This window comes from Barbus barbus (genome assembly GCF_936440315.1).
Source record: "Barbus barbus genome assembly, chromosome: 7".
Taxonomy (NCBI): domain Eukaryota; kingdom Metazoa; phylum Chordata; class Actinopteri; order Cypriniformes; family Cyprinidae; genus Barbus; species Barbus barbus.
This window is the reverse complement of record NC_136735.1, coordinates 6,238,007-6,261,399: the sequence shown is the minus strand read 5'-3', so window position 1 is coordinate 6,261,399 and position 23,393 is coordinate 6,238,007. Positions and strand designations below refer to the sequence as shown.

The window sequence follows — 23,393 nt, the reverse complement described above, 5'->3', positions numbered from 1 at the left end:
CTTTCCATTGTTGTGTGGTACAGCTATTTGAAAATCTGGAATCTGAGGGTGCAAAAAAATGTAAATATTGAGAAAACCACCTTGAAAGTTGTCCAAATGAAGTTCTTAGCAATGCATATTACTAATTAAAAATTAGGTTTTGATGTATTTACGGTAGGACATTTACAAAATATCTTCATGGATCATGATCTTTACTTAATATCCTAAATATTTTTGGCATAAAAGATAAATCGATCATTTTGACCCATATAATGTATTGTTGGCTATTGCTACAAATATACCCCTATAACCGGTTTTGGTCGTGACATACTGAGTAGTATATATCTAACCTAATTATGCATGCTTTTAAAGATGAGAAAAATGAGAAATGCTGATCATGATGCAGTAATAAAGAATCATATAATGAGATAATAATGTAGCAGGAAAATTAATGCTTATTCATGTTAAGATTGTTTACATGAATGATACAAATGTAGCATTTTATCCTTAATAATACTTTATCTTTTTCGAGCATTATAAATAGGTCTTTACACATATTGACGTTTGGGAATTTTGTAATAAAGTAAGATTCATAAAAATGATAATAATATAGCAGCTTATATAATATAATGCTTATTCATGTAAAGATTGTTGTAGCAAATAAAAGTTTAAATCAAATATGCCCCCTTAAGTAAAATCTCAAACAAATGATGAATTGTGAGGGCCATGTGATACATAAACTGCTAAATTATTTCCAAATATAGACATAACTTTATTACTAACTATATATACTCAAAACACTGCTTAACTGGAATCATAAAAACAAATTTCACTTGTCAAGCCTATTTTCTGTGTTTTCAGGACAATTTAATTTTATCCATAATCACAAATTTGCACTCATATTGAACAAATGACTGAAGTTCACACAAAAAATGACATGGAAACCCTTTGCGCTTATCTTCCATACATGCAGTATATATACAGTAATTGACTTGGATTTTGACTTTGCACTTCGGTGGCTCGTTCAGTTCACTGTGTGTGTTGTAAGTGCCCTACAGTATGTTGCCTTACAACAATGGTGCAAAGGTCACAGTTTATTTGCACAAACAGTATATAACGTAATAAAACTTCTATTATTATCCTTAAGTTGTTAGTGTAGTTGGAGAACGATCAAACAGCAGCTTCCTGAGAATATAGATGTTTAATGCAAGAGAAGTCAAACAGCTCAGCTATAGTTTTCCACACGAATGCAAACATAAATTAAAACAACAACATAAAAATATACAAACACATCAGACTCGCTCTTTCTGAAGATGCACCCCGATTTCTTATGTCAACATGCATCACAGTGCACCATATATAATTCATTTTGAGTAAATAATCGTGATTTGTCACGTCAAAGTGAAAGAAGGTGCGCAAGTATGTGGACCCAGCTAACAGGGAATGTTCTCAGAATGTTCAAGCAAGGTTCTCTCAAATATTCTTCCAGTAACATTCACAGAACATTTGCTCAAAGTTCTCTGGTCTTTAATAATGTTCTCAAAATGTTAGCACAGAAACATTATTTCATTCATGGAACTTTTTTACTGAAATGTTTAAACTGGAAGTTCCATCTAATGTTTTTTTAAAACTTGTTTTAGAATGTTCAAAGAACATTCAAAAGTAACATTCCTATGATATTCGATTCAATGGAATGTTCCCTTAATGATTGCGCAAGCAAGAAAAAAATGTTTATACACCTTATTTTTCCCATAAGAGCGGGCACGGCCACTTGTAAATTTTATGGGTCTAGCTTTCATGGGTCTAGCTTTCTTACCATATTATTTTAATTTTGAACACACTGGTTTGTAATGCAAACAGTTTTACCATTTACTGCACTTTGTTATTTTTCTTGTTATTTCCATACTGTGGCTAATAAACCGGAAGTCTTGCACATTCACAGAAAACGGCCTACTTCCAAGTTGTAAAATAAGGTGGATAAAACCTTTTAAAAACTAGATGTTTTGAGAACATTCAGAAATAATGTTTTTATAACTTAATGGGAACATTAGTAAAACGTTCTTCTTAGCTGTACGCCAGTAATAGAACAAGGCATCAGTTTTACTGTTATTGGATTCTATTTGCTTTTGTTGCGTCGCATTGCGCCCTTCCCCTGCGGGGTAGTTGAGATGTAACATTTCGCTTTTGGGTCATTAATCCAAGACCAGATCTTTTTCATGTCCTGTGGGCTCCTGGGATGGACCAGAATCAGACTTTTGTAAGCACAAGGATTCTCTCTGTGCTTCTCCTCAATGTCAAATGTCTTAAAGCCCATGTGTTTCTCCGGTACTAGTCCCAGTCTCTTCAGACACATCCCAGTGTAGACGTCGTCTATAGGGTACAACGTGACCAGACGTGAGATCGTTCTTAACCGCAGCCCCAGATTCCCAGAATACAGGTAGCCTCCGCCACCGGCGTACGGTGGGTACATTCCTCGAAACACGCTCTCGGGGATGTAATACTTGAGGTGTCTGGTCCGGTGTGGTCCGGCATTGGTGATCACATCGCCAACAAAAAGGTCTTGTGTCTTGGACACAGAAAAGTTGCCCAGGTAAGTCAGCATATGCCGCGTATTGACGAAAACGTCGTCGTCGCCTTTGAACACATACTTGGCAGAAGCACAATGAGTCCCAAACCATTCCAGAAAGAGGACTTCCTTTAAGGTGAGATTGAAGAACGAGTCTCGATAATCCCACTGCAGGATGTCGCCGTACAATGCTGATTCGTGCTTGACCATCTCCGACAAGTTTGGGTAGTGGTCCGTCGCTGCCGTGCTGCCAAGCAGGAACACCGTTGCAATGCGCTGGCCGTCGAGGATCCCAGCGCGGCCCCATGATTCCCGGATGGCCTGCCGTCGGTCAAAATGTGGCGCAATGGACTTCACTGCAAGCAAGAGGTACGGCGGTTCTGAACACATGTTGGGTGCGTCCGTTATCAAGGGGTACAACCTACATCCCATGTACAACAAGAAGTCCTGGAATCGCTGTGGTAGGGACTTAAAGTCTTCAATCTCTGTCTTCACCCTGCTGTCTGGCTTGCAAGGACTCGTGTGATTTAGCCAACGTGAAATTCCCCGAAAGTCACGAGGGGCCCCGCTGCCATTTGCAAGTGGCAGGTAGTAGATGTCATCGAGTTGCTCCTGCACACGATTCCAGAACGCCGGACTAACCTCTGACTTCTTCCAGAACTTGCTGGGTGTCAGTTTCCCTCGACTGTACATGTCTCGGCCCTGCCCGTAGCTTCGGGACACTTCCACCACGACATAGATGAAGAAGTTGGCTAACATCAGCAATCCCAGCACCTTGGTGGTCTTCCAGTTGCTCTTCATCTTGAAGATGCCCTCACCACCTGAGGACACAGAAAGAGATTTATTATATGTTGGGTTACAGTCTGGGAACAGAGGTGTGGAAAGGTGAAAGTCTTCAGAACATGGTGGAGAAAGTGGGATGGGCAAACCACAATGACCTGGAAAGCAGAGGAAGTAACGATAGTTATGTTAGTTACGTTAGTCAAAGCCAGTTAGTATGGACTTGAACTGTGAGTGTTTGAATGTGTTAAAACCTCAGCCATACACCAAAATAAAGATATTTACATTTTTAAAAATAAATGTTTGGTTACACTTTATTTCGATAGTCCACTTTAGACATTCTACAAACTATTAAGTAACTTTGTAACTACATGTCAACTACATGCCAACTAATTCTCATTCATTTGCAACTGCATGTCTACTAACTCTCAGTAGGGTAGGTTTAGGGTTAGTACAATAAGTTGACATACTTGCAAAGTTTCTCATAGTCAGTATGTTGTATGTTGTGGACCCATCAAAATAAAGTGTTAGAAGATATTAAGCAGGCAGTCTACTAATACTCTAATGACCGCTAGTTGACATGTAGTTGCAAAGTTACTTACTGTTAGTAGAATGTCTAAAGTGGACTATCAAAATAAAGTGTTACCAAATGTTCTTTAACATTGATGCTTCCATGAAGAACATTTAAAAGCCTTTCCATTCCACAGAAGGTTAATTATAGTGGAAAAAGGTTCTTTAGACTATTAAAATGTTCTTCACACTAAGAAAATAATGGTTCTTTTAAAAAACTGTTCTAAAAATGGTTCTTCAATGGCATTGCTGCAAAAACACTCTTTCGGAACCTTCATTATATTGGCATCTATGGTTCCATTAAGAACCTTTAACATCTGTGGAGCCATTTCACTAAATGTTCTTTGGGGGATTCAAAAATAATTTTTATCATCTGTCTTTAAAAAAAAACTAACAAAAAAAAATATTTTTTTTCCATGGCATAAAGTCTTCTATTTTTTTGAGTTTAACTAACTTTTGAACTTAACTAAATTAAAAAGCATAAAAAATGACTCTAATATGAATGAAAATTATGTCACAATGTTATAGGTCACATTTAAAAGAGTCAACACTATTGGTTTTGAGCAGATTTAAGTGCTAAAGGCTTGGTAGTGTTTATGTAGCACATACCTCAACCCAAAAAAAAGCATCAGTGGGCTCATGCAAAGCCAGAAACTAATCACAACGGATACATAATTCCTCAACCATGAAGTGCAATGAACAACCTTTGCATGTTTGTTTTAGTAGATGAATCAAAAGAGCCTAAATAGTTCATCCAAAAATTTAACTTCTATCATTAATCATTTTATTCCATGCAACAAGAAAGAATATTTGTTATTATTCGTTTTTTGAAGAAATTTACAGTTGTATGTAACATATTAATATTCAAAAATGTATACAATAAAACACCATAAAAGCAGAACTGGTGCTTGCATGTCTTTTAAAGTAAAATCATAGCTTTGTGCATGGAAAAACCTGAAATTTAGGTCTTTTGTTCTATACACAAAGCTGTCATATGATTTCATAAGGCTCAGAAAAAATTAAAATAAAAACTTCTAGGGTGAGTAAAAATAATTTACATTTCTGGATGAACTATGTGTTTGAGAAAGAACCAGCTAGAAACATAAACAGTAATAAATCATTAAAGTAACGGCTGGTCCGTTACTCACAGCGAGGACATCTGAAGGGTAAGTCTAGAGTGAGATCCATGAGTGAGTCCGGTGTGAAGCGTCCAGGGCTTCTCCTCCTGTAACTGTACTTGAACAGTAAGGGATGAACCTGCTGCATATCAGCCAATGTTTCATATATCAAACCCAAGATTTCTCTCTGTTTCAGACTCCACACCATCCTACATTGAGCTTCCTTCTCTCATTCATTCATTAACATCATGTGTTCCTCATGACACCAATTACAGATGTGCAACGTCAGACTCTTCCTAGTCTCGTATAGTCAGACTTTTGACTAAACAGCTCTGCTATGGTCCACACTGCAGTTTATTTGGACACAATATAGGAAGAGAGTAATCTCAGTTTGTGTTGATCAAATGGGTAGTTTAGGGATGGGTTTATGTCAAATAGATTATATACCACAGATTCTGTAATCAGTCCCTAGATCTGACATCAGCTTGTTATATTGTGCTTTCAATATGCATCAGACGGTCGAGGGTGGTCTGTGGTGTGGCGTTAGAGACTAAACCTTCAAAAGCATTTCACTGTTGGACAACAAATCTATTTTATGACTGCACTTTAGATCTCACAACATTTGAACTTTCCACACTATGACGCAATGCTATCATTGCCCTTCTTTAACACTTTTCGTAACTGAGAGACAGCTCATTAGCATTCTTCAATCCAGACGATGCTATCACTGATTTTAATGTCAGATTTGAATGATTAAAACAAACGCTTCAAAGACTTTTTTTAAACAAAACACTATAATTATATAGATATTTAGGCTATTTATCTATAATCAGTGTTGGGGACTTTTATAATAAGTTACAATATTGCATTACTCCCTAGAAAAAGTAACTGATTGTGTTCCGTTTATGGAAAGTAATTTGTTGTGTTAATTTTTTCTCATCTGGGCAGGTCTTTCTTGTTCATTTTTTAGTATAAAAAGTTCTATTTTTGGCAAATGTAAAAGCGCTTTCACACCAAAAGTTAAATGAATAAGCCTTAGGCTGAAGGAAATGTAAATTCACATCTGTACAGTAGAGGGTGCAACTCAAACAAACCTTTCAGCTGTTCTGGATTGCATGAAGAAGAGAATGCAGCAATAAAAAAAATTAACGTTTTTAGGCATTTTTGCTCATTACTATGGTTGAATTGGATCATTAAATGCCAGCAGTAAAGACACTTGTTAATAAAAAGATTTTTATATTTGTGCTATTTAATATATTTAAATATTGCAGGTTTGCATTTCATTGTTTTTATTCATTTTGAGTAATACTGAATCTGTTTTTCTGCAGGTGAGATGAGTTAATGCATGTAAACATCTAGTCTACAGTACTCTACCCATCATGTTTAGACAGCGCACACAACACCTCTGCACTTACTCATGATTTCTGGGGACAGGAAACAAAAACCTGGGAAACAAAGTCGTTACTCATTTGAAAAAGTAACTGAGATATTTTTTTCTAAATGAATAAGTAATGTCACTACTAGTTACTAGAAAAAAAGTAATCTGATTACATAACTCACGATACTTGTAATGCGTTACCCTAACACTGTCTATAACCAGTTGGGGAAAGTTACTTTTAAAAGTAATGCATTACAATATTGCGTTACTCCCTAAAAAAGTAACTAATTACGTTACGCTACTTTTTATGGAAAGTAATGCGTTACGTTACTTTTGCGTTACTTTTTAAATATGAGCAGGGCTTGATTGTTTGTGTTTAATACAAGAAGTTCTATTTATAGCAAATATAAAAGCCCTTTCACACCAAAAAGTGTCATGAATAAACCTCAGGCTGAAGGAAAAGTAAACTCACGTCTGTAAAGTAGAACGCAGGAGAAGAAGGTTCAACACTCATCAGTAATAATAAAAAAAATTAAGCACAATTGCTAGTTTATCTAAAGTAATTTCTTCTTATTAGTATGGTTGAACTGGATCATCAAAGGTCAGCAGCAAAGACTTTGGTTAATAAAATGGGATTAGATACATTTGTGTTGTTTAACATATTTAATTATTGCAGGTTTGAGTCATATTCTGAGTTTGCGTTTCACTGTTTTAATTCATTTTGATGAATACTAAATCTGTTTTTTGCGAGGGGGATGAATTAATGCACATTCACATTTAGTCTAGAACTACAGTAACAGCATGTTCACGCAGCGCACTGTCAGTCAATAAATGGACAAAAAAGTAACTGGCGATACTTTCTGGCGATATTTTCTTGTAAATTAAAAAGGTGTTACTTTACTAGTTACTTGAAAAAAGTTATATTATTATGTAACTCGCGTTACTTGTAATGCGTTACCCCCAACATTGTCTATAACACAATTCATAATGATGCCAGTATTTATGTTTTGGTGACGTACCGCCTGCCTGGTAATGCTCTTAACGAAAACTGCTGGAGTGGCCTACTGTTGCTATTAAATCCTCAGGTGAATGCAATTTCTGTTTACAGCGAAGTAAAACAGACCCTAAAAAAAGGGAACAAACTGAATTCCGTATGGATTTAATGTGGAATGGAAAAGGAAAAACCTGTAAGTTACAGGCAAAATGCTGTAAATTGCTTTCGGCTGAATCATTTAGTCCACTCACTCACTCACTCACTCACTCAATGAATCATTTTCCTTCAGATATATATTTAAACTGTTTCATCAAGTCTCTTGATGAAAACTGATTTTAAAGGTGTAGTCAAGATTCAAGATTTTTATTTGTCACATACACAATTACACAGAGTATAACCAGCAGTGAAATGTAGGCGCAGGCTAATGCTTCTGTACAGACACTGTATTGTAAACAGCAACTAAGTTGTGTGTGTGTACATTAGATCTCTGAATTCTCTACACACACGTCGATACATATCATTACGAGGAATTTTTCACAGATGCTTTATTTCCTAAAACTCAGGCAGCCTATTTTTACAAGCTTTATGTTAGTAACAGGCTGAAATTCAATAGCCTATTTACAGCAAATCCTCTCAGATCAAATATGACACCGGTTGTTGGACATCTATTAAGATCTAACAGTTCTCAAATATGTCATAACTCAATTTCATAATGTGCACCATATCTTATTAAAGAAGGTTCTCAACGACATAAATTCAGTTGTTTTCTTCTCTCATATAACTATGACTGATGGATTATGGCACATAATCTCTTTATATATATATTTTTGGAGACATCCAGGGGTTCATTGTAGTTGTATGGATACGATATGCAAAAAGTCTTAAATTCAGAGACGAGACCTGAGAATTTTTTTTCCATTTTTTGTTAACTATACCTTTAAAAATTTGGCAGAACGATAGATATTCGTATTAATTTATTTATTGTAACTAATAATTATAATAATAATAAAACAAATCTTTTATTTGCCTTAATAAAGATAAGTCTGATGCAGGTGAACAACAGATCTATCAAAAACGACATTCGTATCATGTAGTAAGATACATTTGATTATAAGTCTTAACTCGTAAGTGTAATTTTGTCTGAATGTACCTGTGCGTGAAGGTGTGAGTGTGTTCTCACCTGTATAACAGCGGTCCACAACAGTTGCTTCTTCACAGACATAACATTTTCCTCTATCTTTTGCGCTCAGTCCGCCGAACAGAACTGTTGTTGTTGTTGTTTATTTCTTTACTGAATTTCTGAAGTCCCATTTAAAGTCAGTATTGCAGATGATGGTGCCGCGTGTGCTTGAGGCAGGTCAGAGTCTCCTCCGCCGACTGCGCGAGCGCCGCCCTCACGATGGACGCGCGCGCGCACGCAGCGCAGGGCCAATTTTGTATTACAGCCTCACAAACACACAAGTGAAACACACTTGTGAGGACGTTTGATATGCTCGTAACTATATACAACGCTCACCAATCATATTGTGCACCTCTGATATCAGCAGGTTTGGGGTGGAGTGAGGGTTGTCCCTCAGGAAATATCATAACCTCCTTATAAATACCATTTTGCCTTCTTAAGGTGTATTTGAATTCTGATTAAGGCTTAAAACTTGCCTCGGGTTTTTTTTCACTTTGCAAGCAAATGATGCATTAGGCATGCTAAAAATAAATAAATAAATAAAATAAAAAAAACACTTAAGCCCTAGCAGTCTTTTAAAAATATTTTTCTGCAACGCATTTTATATTGATCTTTCGTCCATTAAAAATGTGATTGACCGCATTTTAACTTTTTTCTTTTCTTTTTTTGTATGTGGAAGTGCCTAAAAGCAATGGGACACAGATGTAGCCACCGTATTTTTATTTATTGGTATTTTCCATGATTAAAGAATGTATCCTTTTAGTATTTATTCCTACTTATTCAAATAAGGCATGATAAAATCATTCTCTGCTGTTTTTAATATTAGTACAAACTGCACATAGGCACTCATTTGCACTACAAATATTTTGTTAAAATATATCTTTGTTCTTTTTTAGTAATGAGATCAATTTTATGTCAAAAAAATCTATTATTGTTTGTTTTTCTATGAATATTCTATTCTGTTCCATTCTACTCTATTCAGCACAATAACACCAGCATTAACAGTTGGTTCTGTCAGTATCAGGCTACTAAAATGAACAAATGACTCATTATTTGAATGTGGCCATTAGTTAGCAACACATTCACATAAACGTATGTCCCTCCATAGCTTTATGCAGACTGGTTAGAAGGCTTCACGTGCGATCATCACTAGTAACCTCATATGATACTTTTCAAAGGCCGCAGTTACACCCATTGTCTTCTCATCTGAATAATTAATAGGACATTCGCCAGCTTTTGAGCTGGTCAAACCACAGATTTGCTGTAAATGACAGAATGGGAAACATCTGTTTGAGCTCCAGCACGAACAAAAGCACACTGTGATGTGTTTGGTCTACGATAAACACACATCAATCCTCATCTGGTTCACATCCATGTATTCACACCTGTGAGACAAGAGACACGTCTCAACCTGTTCCCCTGAAGGGTATATGGTGTAAACTCGTTTTAAATATTTAAAAAGGATGGGTAGCATCCCGATCCATTAGTAAATACTGAGTCTCCAAACACAGACATAGACTAAACATGATACGGGAAAGGAGAATAAATCACAAAGAGGTAAAAATAGCATCCAAAACTGTTAAAAAATAAAGTTTTTTAGTTCACCCAAAAATGAAAATTTGCTGAAAATGTCCCCACCTTCAGGCTAACCGAGATGAGTTTGTTTCTGCTTCAGAACAGATTTGGAAAAATTTAGCATTACATCACTTGTTCACCAATAGATCCTCTGCAGTGGATGGGTGCCGTCAGAATGAGAGTCCAAACAGCTGATAAAAACATCACAATAAAAGCAGCACGTTTGTAAGAAACAAATCCAGCTAAAATAGGAATCCTCAATATTTCTTCAGTGAAAAAGTCGTCTCGTCTGAATCGGTAGAGAAATATGCTCTCATTCTGACGGCACCCATTCACTGCAGAAGATCCACTGGTGAGCAAATTATGAAATGATGCATTTCTCCAAATTTGTTCCCATGAAGAAATAAACTCATCTAAATCTTAGATGGTGAGTAGATTTACAGCAAATTTTCATGTTGGGGTGAACTATTCCTTTAATACTCCAACGTTAGCACTTCAGGAATATAAATAAACTATGAACTATAAACCTAACACTGAAGAACCTGAAATCCTGTATGAGGAAATAATCATGGATTTAAAAAAAAAAAAAAAACTAATAAATTCACAGATATCCAAGTTTGAGGTTTGTCAATGATTATTTATGATGAATATAACTTTGACAATACAGCATATAAAACAAACACATTCCCTCACTCTCTCTCTCTCTCTCTCTCTCACACACACACCTATGAAGAGGCAGATCAGCTTTAGCTGCGGTGCACCACGCTGTCGATGCTCTCCTGAAGTTCTGCCATCTTCTTCAGCACCAGATTCACCTTGTGCTCGTCAAACTCCAAACACACAAACTCAGAGCTCTAAAGTACAGAGAGAGAGAAACAGAGGTCATTTACATGCAGTATGAGCAGTAAACCTGAACTGACCCAAATGCACTTTAAACAACACATCAGCGCTCAGTGCCGATGTGTAATTTTAGTAATGCTGCTGACACACCTGTTACACGGTCAACCTGCATCAACACAGTGGTGTAAGATTCACAATACGAGGAAAAAGTAGCTCCCACTCAAAGAAAAATGACATCAGAAATCCTCAGGATTCTGAACTTGTTATTTAGAAAAGTAAATAGAATGTTAAAAAAAAAAAATATATATATATATTTGAATGACAATAAAGAACTAGATTTGCATTTCCTGAAGAGTTTCCTGGCATTCTTGATTCTGATTGGTCGTTCAGCATTCTGTGAACAAATGTTTCCATGATGATGCTAAACTGTATAATTAAGCATTGCCTGAACTGTTTTTCTACTTAGTTTCCTATCTCTCATATCCCTCTCTACTCTTTGAACTCACAAAACTGTGAGTATCAATATTTTATGTCCATTATATCTAAGTGGCACATTCAGCCTTCAATTCTTACCTGGATGCAGATCACCCTCATGATTTATTTTGTGATAACGACCAGCTGACTACATTATCCCATAATTACAGAGCAGAAAAAGCACAGTCAAAGCTTTTTTGTAAAATGATCCAGAAAAGCAGAAGCATAGGACTCAGCAGATGACATCAGCAGCTGAAGCAGGTATTATGACATCAACAGATACCCGAAGTGGCTCCTACGCTGCGTTTCCTTCACACACAAATACAGACTAAAACCTAAATTAATCTACAACGTAAACACTATTTGCTGACTTGCACTGGTGTCTCCTTCAGAAAAGGCTAATTTGGGTAACCCAGTATAAGAAATCTCTTATGCTGCTCACAGAGGCTGTATTTATTTAATCAAAAATACAGTAACAGTAATATTGTGAAATATTATTACAATTTAAAATAACTGTTTTCTGTTGTAACATACAGGTACATCTAAAAAAATGTGAATATCGTTAAAAATTTCATTTTTTCTTGTAACTCATTTCAAAAAGTGAAATTTTCATATATTTTAGATTCATTACATGTAAAACATTTCAAAAGTTTTTTTGTTTTAATTTTGACGATTAGAGATTACAGCTCATAAAAGTAAAAAATCAGTATCTCAAAATTAATGACCATCCCTACAGTATAAATTCCGGGTATCTTTTGTTGTTTGAAACCACAATAATGGAGAAGACTGCTGACTTGGCAATGATCCAGAAGACGAACATTGACGTCCTCCACAAAGAGGGTAAGTTACAGAGGGTCTTTACTGAAAGGGGTGGCTGTTCACAGAGTGCTGTATCAAAGCATATTAAATGCAAAGTTGACTGAAAGGAAGAATTTGGTTAGGAAAAGTGCACAAGCAACAGGGATGATCGCAAGCATGAGAATACGGTCAAGCAAAGCTGATTCAAACGGCAAGCCATCTACCAGGAAATTTTAAAGCGCTTCATGCTTCCTTCTGCTGACAAGCTTTATGGAGATGCTGATTTCATTTTCCAGCAGGACTTGGCACCTGTCCACACTGCCAAAGGTACTAAAAGCTGGTTCAGTGACCATGGTCTTACTGTGCTTGATTGGCCAGCAAACTCGCCGGACCTGAACCCCATAGAGAATCTATGGGGTATTGTCAAGAGGAAGTTGAGAGACACCAGACCCAACAATGCAGATGACCTGAAGGCCGCTAACAAAGCAACCTGGGCTTCCATACCACCTGAGCAGTGCCACAGGCTGATTGCCTCCATACCACGCCGCATTGATGCAGTAATTCATGCAAAAGGAGGCCCAACCAAGTATTGAGTGCATAGAAATGAACATACTTTCCAGAAGCCGGACATTTCTGTTTAAAATATCCTTTTTTTTATTGATCTTGATCTCTAATTTTTGAGACACTGAATTTTGGGTTTTCATTATCTGGAAGCCATAATCATCAAAATTTCAAGAAATAATGGCTTGAAATATTTCACTCTATGTGTAATGAATCTGTATAATATATGGGTTTCACTTTCTGAAATGAGTGAAAAAAAATATTGACCTTTTTCATGATATTCAAATTTTTTGAGATGTATCTGTATTGTAAAATGTAATTGACTGCTGCGATCAAAGCTAACATTATAAATGCCTTTATTGTCCATTTAGATCTATTTGCGACCCTGGACCACAAAACCAGTCATAAGTGTATTTGTAGCAACAGCCAATAATGCATTGAATGGGTCAAAATGATAGATTTTTCTTTTATGCCAAAAATCATTAGGATATTAAGATCATGTTCCATGAAGATATTTTTTAAATGTCCTACAGTAAATATATAAAAACTTAATTTCTGATTAGTAATCTGCATTGCTAAGAATTTGAACAACTTTAAAGGCGATTTTCTCAATATTTTGATTTTTTTTGCACCCTCAGATTCCAGATTTTCAAATAGTCTCGGCCAAATATTGTCCAATCCTAACAAACCACACATCAATGGAAAGATGATGTATAAATCTCAATTTCAAAAGATTGACCCTTATGACTGATTTTGTGGTGCAGGGTCACATTTAACATATCCTTGCTGAATAAAAGTATTCATTTATTTGACAAGAATTGTTCTGAATTACGGGGAATTAACAATAACACATTATTGTTACTTAATTTTTTTTTTCATAATACATTGACTAATGTTAATTCATATAACGTGTATTAGTTGTATTCATTGTTAGTTTATGATTTCCAATGCATCAGCTAATGTTAAAAAAAAATAAACCTTGTTGTGAATTGTAACCAGGCACCAATTACTGGTTGAAAATAGAGAAAAAGTGATAAATTAGAGCTCAGTAACTGGAATGAATTTCACCAGATAACAAACTAGAAGGACTCAAACAGGCCTGTAAACTATGCTACATCCACACAGATTATGACAAGTGCCTTTTATAACAGGCGTGACTCTCAGTACAGTATGTCCCGCTCAGCTGCTGCATGAATGAATGAACTGATGTCAAGCTCCTTTTGTGTGCTCACAATACCCATATATCCCATCACCTGTAACCATAGCGACAGTGACTCAAGTAAATATAATAACATAGGAAATGCTTATCACAATTAACACAATGATATTCAATAAACAAGCCCAATTATGCTGCAAACTCATCTGTGAAATTGAATTAACTGACAGCGGCTGCAAGCACAGAGCGCAGAACAGAAAACAGCAGCATGATCTGAACTCTACAGAAACCCTAATTGAACTTTACAGGAAAGAGCTGTAGAGCAGAAAAACTTAATGGCGGTATAATAACGGCTAATGTCACTAATGGGTCTGTTTCCTGTAAACCAGACCTCTTGATATCACAGGAGCAAAATACATGGATTAGAGCTAAAAACCTCATGCATATATTAATATCAATATATTTCAGGAACATACTGATGAGTTTTAACTGTAATAATGGCCACTACTACACATTTGGTTATAGAAATGCTGAGTGTGTTTCTGTAAATAAAACCAGATCATAATATGAAAGCCAGCATAGATAACATAGACTACACAAATATGCAAGGGATAAAATATAGTCTTACTGTAATAGTGACAACTAGATGAGTATGAGTAGATGCAAACAAACTTTGAAATTGGCTTGAAAAAGCCTTGACTGAAATTTAGACGCAGCTGTAAAGCTTGAAGTTTGAAAGTTTAGATAGATGTAATAACAATTATGCCAAATACAATCTGACTTTGATCTGTTTTGGCAGGAACATTTCTCATTTCACCTGCAATTTGCATTTTTTCCACAGTTTGCACTATACTGAATATCTAGTATCCTTGCAAAACTTGCCTGGCAGGTGTGCAGAAGATTATTCAAAACCTCTGTAAGTCATTGAGAATAAAGAATTAAGCAAATTCACAACTGCTAAGAATTGTTTTGGACCCTGACTCTATGAGATACAAGAGTTTGCACAATGATAAGTAATGCTTTTGATATGAACTATTTACTAAAATATCATTAAAAACGATATAATAAAAACATTTCTAGTGTTATTTTAGCATACCATTACAGCTTTATTTTAATTAAATTAATTACTTTTTATTTGACAAATTCTGTTTTAATTTTAGTCAATAATTTTAGTTAGTATTTTGTGTCTATATAGTTGTATTAACCTGATTTTTATTTAGTTTTTTTAGTACATCAAGTTAAACTTTTTTTATATATATATTTTCATTCAGTTAGTATTTCTGTTATTTTAGAGAATGCAAATGTTTCTTCTTAATGGTCTTTAGCCTCAGTTCTCTTTTAAATAATTACTCTCAATCTTTCGTCTCAAGCGGTCTCCACTTTAACTGAGGCTTATAGAGGTTTTAAACTGCACCAGCAGCAACAACAACAACAAAACACACATGAGTTTCTTATAAAGCTTTCAATGAACACCCAACAAGTCACAACTCCTGCCAATGTGAAATAAAATCACACAGAGGGGTGTTATTTCATTTTTTGGGACATGTCTGCACATATTCATAGGTGTGTGCAATTATACTCTTTGTATCCAGTCAGAGTACCCAGCACAGAGTGCATTTCCCATGAGACTGTGTCACTCAAACTCTCTGGCGCACATACGTCCCTGATTTTAGCAGGCAAAGACATGTGAGAGATAAGCACATGAGCTGAACAGTGGAAAAAAAAATCTCTTTTGTGCTTCATATGAAGATCCAGCCTTACATTTGAGAGAACTGAAACCTCATTTGTCCTGTTCAGTTCTCACCTCTCCGGCGCAGCCGAGCTCTAGCTCCACCAGGGCTACGGGGCTGTTGGACACCTGCCCCCTGCTTGCGGATGTGTGCAGGTCCACCCTCCACTTCAGGCCCCGGAGGCCGGGCTCCCAGCGACTCTGAGCCAGCAGACTCTCTCGAACCCGTGTCCGGTGGGCTTTCCAGAAGCGTGCAAGAGCAGCCGCCTGCTCCGGGGTCACGCCACTGCCACCCTGCTTACGTGTCTGCGCCGTGAGGAACGCTTCCAGCTGCGCCTGATCCATGTCCGCTGAAGCGATGGACTGACGGAGAGACAGAAACATGAGGTCAAGGGCAGTGAGAGATGGGACAAACTGGATTACACTGTAGCAGGGTTATTAGTTAACTAAGCCCAAAACCATAAATAACTTCCAATACTTAAAATAAACTTTAACTGAAATAATAAAAATTTTTTTGCTTTATTTCAGCTAGTTGCCAAGGCAATATTTCTCATTTTCATTTAGTTTAACGTATTAAAGTAACTAAACCTGAAATAAAATGATTAAAAACTATGTAATATTTTAAACAAAAATGACAATAACATACAACAAAATTACTCAAACTAAAATTATGAAAAATTTAAACAGAAAATATATTTCAAATTATTAATAAAATATTTTTTTAATAAAAATGACAAATTAAAAAGACCAAAATTACAACAAAAACTAAAAATTAAAAATATTAATAAAGTATACTGATAGTAAAATAACACTGTACTGTTGTATTTTTTATATATTTTTTATTGCAAATATGTTTTATATATTTTTTATTTAAAAAATAATCTTAAATAGATCATCTTAAATTGTATCCCTTAAAACTAATCTTTGATCATCAAAATGACATATTTAAATGTTTATTCTTGTGAATATTATTTTCTCGTGCTATTAAAGGGTCATCGGATGCAACATGCACTTTTACAAGTTGTTTGAACTGAAGTGTGTGTTGGCAGTGTGTGTACACGACCACCCTATAATGATACAAATCCACCCTGTGTTATCTCGTTAAATCATTTCCCCTTTCTCATATCAAGCCATTCTCAGATGCCTGTCTGTGAGACATCACACATCACATCAGAAAGTGATAAATATCAACAGCTAGTGAAACATCTACAGAAAAATATAGCGGATTAGCCTGGCTGCCTTCTTACAAGACCACTTGCTTTGCAGCACAGTTAATGATATGCTAATGACAGGATCCCTTGATTGGTTATTGAATTTTGTGACGTAGCAAAAAAGGGCTGTTTTAAACCACGTTTCTGAGACTGCCATTGGGAAACTACAGTTTTAAAGGGGTCATATGATGCTTTTTAGGTATAGGTGGCCTGTTACAAAAGAAGGCAGAGTCATAAATGTAATTACTGGATTAAAAAAAATCTTCACTGATTCAGTTTCTTTCATTTTCGATTGTTTATTTAGTTCTAAACACATTTGTCTGTTAATATACTGTGCATTGTGATTGGCTGAACACCACAAGCATGGGTTGGAAATGTTAACGCCCCTTTCCATAATCGTGAGCTTCAACTTTCAAAATAAAAGTGAAGTCAGTTAATAATGTCCTTAGTTTTACCATCAGTTCAAGCCCGAAAGGGGAACAGAGTCACATGACAGACACAGTGTATATTTGCACACAAGCTGCGATTAAGAAAGCTGACTCCACTGTGATGTGACCCTGTCTCTCTCTCTCTCTCTCCCTCTCTCTCCCTCTCTCTCACACACACACACACACACACACATGCACGTGACGTGCAAAACTCCGCATTTGAACAGTCAATAGCAAATACTTAAACTAATAACAAAACATACAGTCGCTGATTCAGAAGCACCAGATTGTCATGGCAAAGTCAGAATTACCTCCTCTCCTAGGTTCACGAAACGGTCATCCATAAAATACGTTGCTGTTCTGTTGTAAGTAATCTTAATGATTCCTAAATGCATTTACTTTCAGAAGGCCAAATAAAGGGCTTTTGCATAGAAACACGCAGCATCTCCCTGACACAGGGCTAGGGCTGGGTATCGTTCAAAAATTTTAGATATCGATACCGATACCGATACCTTGATTTCGATACCGGTTCCTGAACGATACTTTTTTCGATACCAGTTTTATGAAATCAGTTTTAATAAGATTACATTATCTCAAAAAACCATTTTTTTTTAGCTTGTTGATATTTATACAGATTCAAAGCCTCATCTCCTGAGCCACTGCAGAGAGGAACTAAATATATCCAACACAATACATAAATAAATAATTTTAATAAAGTTAAAATAGTTTTCAGTTTACACATCTGTTAGGCTACGTTTACATTAGTGTGTGTTCATTTTAAAACACATAGCTCAGACAGAATCATCATTTCTAGGTTGTTAAAGACTTCAAGAAATTTTAAATCTTCATCCACTTTCATAAGTGGGTGTTTTATTTTCTTTCACCATATGTTTTATTGTTATTAAATTCTGGTGTAGTATGTCTAATTATTTGAATGCATAAAAACAACTTAGTTTATTTAAATTTATTCTTAAAATAGCCTAATGAAATGTTTTATTTTTCCTCAGAAATTCTGTGTTCTGTATCTGGTTTTCAAATGAAGACATAAAACATTAATTTAATTTATCTTTAAATGATTGAAAATCAAAGTTTATTTATTTTGGCAAACAAAGGGGGGTTACTATTAAAATTAAAACATGGAATAACTGTTGTGTGATCATTACTAAAAAAAAAAAAAAAAGTTTTAATAATTTTAATAGTAGCCTAGTAGTAGCAGTATGTACTGTCTGCTGAACAATATTAATTCTGTGTAATTCTGTGTATAATAAACAAACCGCGCGATTTAAAGAGCAGACTGCTCCGTGCGCTTTTGAAACGCTCTCGCGGAGGTCAAACACTGATCAATCTGCGCAGCGCCGCTTCTAGTCAAACACACCTAGTGCTGCAGGATTATTGGCTCACTGACAGTGATGAGATTAACCCTTTAGGTATCAAAATTTGGTACCGAACTACAAGACGTTTTTCGATACTCGGTGGTATCGAGGCAATTCGGTCGGTGCCTAAAAAGTATCGAACTCGATACCCAGCCCTACACAGGGCTGAGCGATAAATCGATTTTATCGATTAACTTGAATGTTTACATCGACTTGTTTGAATGAAAATCGTTTTTTCGAAAAGAAAAAAAAAAATGACGTGTACTACCAAACTCCAATAAATACGAGATGGAGATAAATATATATTTCAATACTTTCTCTGGCAGTTATATCAATAGGTAATCATACTGTATATAAAATTGCAGGCATCAGGGAACCGCTATTATGTCTGGCATTGAAACAGCTTTTGAATGCACGATGGCTTTTTAGTTTCACTTTCGAGATTTGGGATCGCATGTACTCTGTTTATACTATGGAGCGGCAATACTTACCACACATTTTACAAGATTAGATGTTTGTCATGGTGCTCAGGATCTGCAAATCATTCGCCATCGTCCTCAGTCATCTCTCCTTACTTTGTTTATGTGGTAAGTGAAATTTGATGTACTGTAATGCAGTGTTTCGCATACATTGATTTATTTGTGGAGGCCTGCCACAATATCAAAACTGACCGCCACAAATAGATTTTTTTTCAAAAAGCTTTGACTTCGTTGAATAAACAAGCGCTGCACTTTCAAAATCGAAACACGGTGCGGGTGTCTTTATATCACGGCATTTCTGAAGGAAACCGACTGTCTTCAGAAAATTTTGGATGTCATTTTCATTTCATCTTGCATTTAATGTCTGATAAAGCAGTGTTTGTGAGCAGAGCGTTAATTAGTGTACAGCGTTAAAATAGCTATTTCTCCGCGCTCTTAAAGCGCCTCCTGCTGGCAGAGAATGAATTTGCATATATGCCGCCACAAATAGAGTCCAAGTCTGTGGGAAACACTGGTAATGTAACAGGCAACGGTTAGCAATCATTATTTGTTTTCCGTGCCTTTCTGAATACGGATTCACGACTCAGGCTGAAGGGCGTCACATAATGTTACGTTACATTTTATGTTATGTTACGTTATTTTATGTTACATTTTCACTGTCTTTTTGGCTTGTTGTTTCTGATTGCACTTTAACCCCAAGGAGAAAAATCCAGATCAAATCCCAGAAGGGAAAATCAAAACAAAATAAAGTTAGAACTTGTTTTGAATAATTTCTTTGTCATCTGCAGATTGATTTTAAGTAGAGGGGAAAAAATTTGATTTAAATCGTAAATCAGATTTTGTGTGAAAAAATCCGGATTTTTTTTTTAGGCCATATCGCCCAGCCCTACCCGGACATGACTGCATCAACACTACTGCGGTTACTGAAACCACGCCGCCTTTCTTTGCGTGAACATTTGGGCGGCGTTACGCAAATATTTCCACATCGTGACGTAGACATGTGGGGGCGTGTTTGAATGAGCCGTTTTAGGGGGGCGTGGCAGAGTCTTAACTTTGATAAAGAATATCTCTTTGGTTTTGAGACTTTAGTCTTTGCAACTTCAGGGATCTTATCTATGCATGAAAAGCTTGTAACACTCCAAAGAAACAGGAAAACTTGAAATCGCATCATATGACCCCTTTAAGGAGAAAATACAAAGCAATAGTGTTGATTAAAAACACCACATAGACAATTAAACAACAGGGGGACTTTAATTTTATGGTGAATCTTATGATTTTACTTGGTAAATTCCACATACATAAAAGCAATAGGAGTAATTAATGGCTTATTGTGTTCATTGATTAAATGTACTGATAGTAAACAAATGTATACATATAATTCTTGCTAAAGGCTTAAGGCTAATTAGAAAGTAAAGTTGTATTTTTATTTTTTTTATATATTTAAATAGTTGTTTATTGTCTATTTTGATATCTGTATCATAGTTTTTATGTGTATTTAGCAACAATATTGTTAGTACATGACATTGTTAAATGTAAAGCTAAACACTTTGTAGTATGTATTAAGCAATGTTATTACGTGTATAGGAGAAAAAAAATTAACCTAAAGTATCGATCTTATCAGGCTAGTATCTATCCGATACCAATACCAACGTTGGTATCGATACTATCGATATTAGGATCGATATGACCGTGTTTTTCAAAGTGGAGGCTGGCCTGAGCGCAGCGTTAGAGGAGAAAGCACCTTCAGAAGCGACCTCATCTTGTCATGTAGCGCGCGGAACTCGTCCTGCGTCATCTCGGGGTACAGCTCATTCTTCAGAAACTCCTCCGTGATTTCGGTATTACCGTAATAAAGTTTCTGCGTGATTCCGTTCAATAAAGCGTTCACACATCTCTGGCTGTCTGTGTCAGCCATGCTGGATGTTGTTGACAGGAGTCATGTGATCCGCGTCACATGTCTTCCTTCACTGCGCGTTCACTTCCGGGTTTTTCCAAACATAAAATCATATATATATATATATATGTGTGTGTGTCTATGGATAAAATGACTTGGCCTGCGTCCCAATGTGCATACTATCAGGCTTAGACATTTTGTATCGTTTAAAAATATATATATATTATTAATATTATTATAACTATTAGTAGTAGTAGTAATATTCGGAAATAATAATAATAAACCTTGACAAATCTAGTCTTTAACAGTACGAATTAAAAACTATTAGGCTATATCAAGTAGCCTATAATATGTAAAAGTTAAAGGATTTGAACTGTATTGATTTTCTTGTCTTCATCTTTAGCTTTCTGAGTTGTTTATAATTCCTAAATGATCTTTAAGCTTGGTTATTTCCTGACCTAAAAATACTTTTTACAAACGGTGACATGTTCCTCTGAAGAAATGATTGTGCAAAAAGAAAGTAGATTTTGAGCACTTCAGTTTGTTTGAATATTATTTTAATAATCAGCACAGCATCACCACAGTCTAAGTTTCATCATAAGTTTAGACAAAAATGTAAATGTGTACATAAATAACAATATTACAGCAATAATAAGTGCCTTAATGGACAAATACCCTTAGTTAAAAGTCTTTAGACATTTAAACTCACACAGGTTCCACAACCAATGACCCCATTATTCAATTAAAGGTAGGGAATATTCCTCTAAAAACACTCAGCAAAGTATTTCCGGTGAACGACAACGCGGCACTCATCCACCAACAACATCTCCATGCTGTAACACACAGAAAACACAGTCACAATATGAACCTTCAGATTTGATTTCCTAAGCCTATAATGTCTGACATAATCACTAATTAGTCTGACATAGAGAAACACCAGTAATCACAATGTACTGGTTGAATTTGTGTCAAAACATGTTCAAAATGGAACTGGACACAGTACGTGCCATGCTTACTTTGGTAAGTTTTGCATAACACAGCTGTTACGAATGGCTAAAATCAGCTGTTTTTAACAAACAGCTTAGCAAACAAGCAAAACAACCTCCAAAATGCCATTTGTTCCATGAAATGCAATATAATATGTACATATTTTAATTTATATTTTATGTAATATTATACTTAGCATATACTGACATGATTAGTAAAGTCATCATGTTTCATGATGTCATCATTTCAACTTACATCTTCTTCCAAACGGAGGGGTTCACTTTAGGTATAGGTGGCCTGTTACAAAAGAAAGCAGAGTCATAAATGTAATTACTGGATTAAAAAAAAATCTTCACCGATTCCATTTCTTTAATTTTCAAATTGTTTATTTAGTTCTAAACACATTTGTCGCTTAATATATTAATCATTTGTTTTTGAATTTACATTTAAAATACACTTAATAGTTAAAATAAGAAACATGGTGTTATGTAAATGAGTGTTTGTTTGAGCTCATGTGTACTTACATGCTGTTCATCAGGGTTTTCAGGCAAACAATGTCATTTGTGATATCCTCATCAGTTAAAGCTTTGAATAAAAAAAGTTAAAAGATCCGATTTAATTGTTTTTCTTTGGTTCGTAGTTCTAAAGAGTGAAACAAATCAGGTATATCTGATTTGTGATGTTTGCAAACTTACCAGTGCATTTCATATTGCAAATATTGAGAGATGGCACCCTGCCAGAATCACAGGCCCACTCATCACTGAGCTGAAACACTCCATACAGGCGCTTTTGCTCCTTCTCCCGAAAGATGGGATGGTTGGGTTTGTTAAAACCAGGAATGTGACGCCGGCCTCTTTTGGTGTTTGAGGCGTTCCTTGGGGTGGGTCTTGAAGGAGAGATTGTGAATTTCGTTGAGTTTGTGGTGGGTCTTATGCTAGTGGATGTGGTGGGACTTGTGGTAGAGATTGAGGTAGAGCCTGTGGTGGTACCTATAGTGGAGCTTGTGGCAGGGCTGTGTCTTGTGGCAGGGCTTGCGACACGTCTTGTGGTGGAGCCTTTGTTGGTGGGACTTGTGGTAGAGCTTGAGGTGGAGTCTGTGGTGGAGGTTGAAGTGGAGCTCATGGTGGCACTTGTTGTGGAATCTGTGGTGGAGGTTGAAGTGGAGCTTGTGGTGGGATTTCTTGTGGACTCTGTGGTGGAGGTTGAAGTGGAGCTTGTGGTGGAGCCTGTGGCGGGTCTTGTGGCAGGGCTTGCGACACGTCTTGTGGTGGAGCCTTTGTTGGTGGGACTTGTGCTAGAGCTTGAGGTGGAGTCTGTGGTGGA

The 23,393-nt window shown here is 36.1% G+C and overlaps 2 protein-coding genes across 3 annotated transcripts; both read right to left on the bottom strand.

The window, feature by feature from the left end:
- Positions 1-837: 837 nt before the first annotated feature.
- Positions 838-8,848, bottom strand: b3gnt2a (UDP-GlcNAc:betaGal beta-1,3-N-acetylglucosaminyltransferase 2a). 2 transcript variants are annotated; one of them, XM_079420713.1, is made up of 3 exons: positions 8,566-8,848; positions 5,044-5,155; positions 844-3,366 (listed from the first exon to the last, which is right to left on the bottom strand). In XM_079420713.1, the coding sequence occupies exons 1-3, from the start codon at positions 8,605-8,607 to the stop codon at positions 2,096-2,098; spliced, it is 1,425 nt and encodes a 474-aa protein (XP_079276839.1). In that variant the 5' UTR covers positions 8,608-8,848; the 3' UTR covers positions 844-2,095. The 2 variants fall into 2 exon arrangements, with proteins under 2 accessions (XP_079276840.1, XP_079276839.1); XM_079420714.1 differs by lacking the exon at positions 5,044-5,155 and having other exon boundaries at positions 838-3,366.
- A 1,911-nt stretch (positions 8,849-10,759) lies between these two features.
- commd1 (copper metabolism (Murr1) domain containing 1) lies at positions 10,760-21,125 on the bottom strand. Its single transcript, XM_079422577.1, has 3 exons — positions 20,931-21,125; positions 15,774-16,061; positions 10,760-10,994 (listed from the first exon to the last, which is right to left on the bottom strand). The coding sequence occupies exons 1-3, from the start codon at positions 21,102-21,104 to the stop codon at positions 10,887-10,889; spliced, it is 570 nt and encodes a 189-aa protein (XP_079278703.1). The 5' UTR covers positions 21,105-21,125; the 3' UTR covers positions 10,760-10,886.
- Positions 21,126-23,393: the final 2,268 nt, after the last annotated feature.

Excerpts from the sequence above, each read along its gene's own strand:
- commd1 (XM_079422577.1), bottom strand. The coding sequence starts at position 21,104 with ATGGCTGACACAGACAGCCAGAGATGTGTGAACGCTTTATTGAACGGA. Across the intron at positions 16,062-20,930 it reads AGATGAGGTCGCTTCTGAAG|TCCATCGCTTCAGCGGACAT; the intron begins GTGCTTTCTCCT and ends TCTCTCCGTCAG. Across the intron at positions 10,995-15,773 it reads AGCTCGGCTGCGCCGGAGAG|AGCTCTGAGTTTGTGTGTTT; the intron begins GTGAGAACTGAA and ends TCTGTACTTTAG.
- b3gnt2a (XM_079420713.1), bottom strand. The coding sequence starts at position 8,607 with ATGTCTGTGAAGAAGCAACTGTTGTGGACCGCTGTTATACAG. Across the intron at positions 5,156-8,565 it reads TGTGGACCGCTGTTATACAG|CAGGTTCATCCCTTACTGTT; the intron begins GTGAGAACACAC and ends GCTGATATGCAG. Across the intron at positions 3,367-5,043 it reads ACCCTTCAGATGTCCTCGCT|GTGGTGAGGGCATCTTCAAG; the intron begins GTGAGTAACGGA and ends CTGTGTCCTCAG.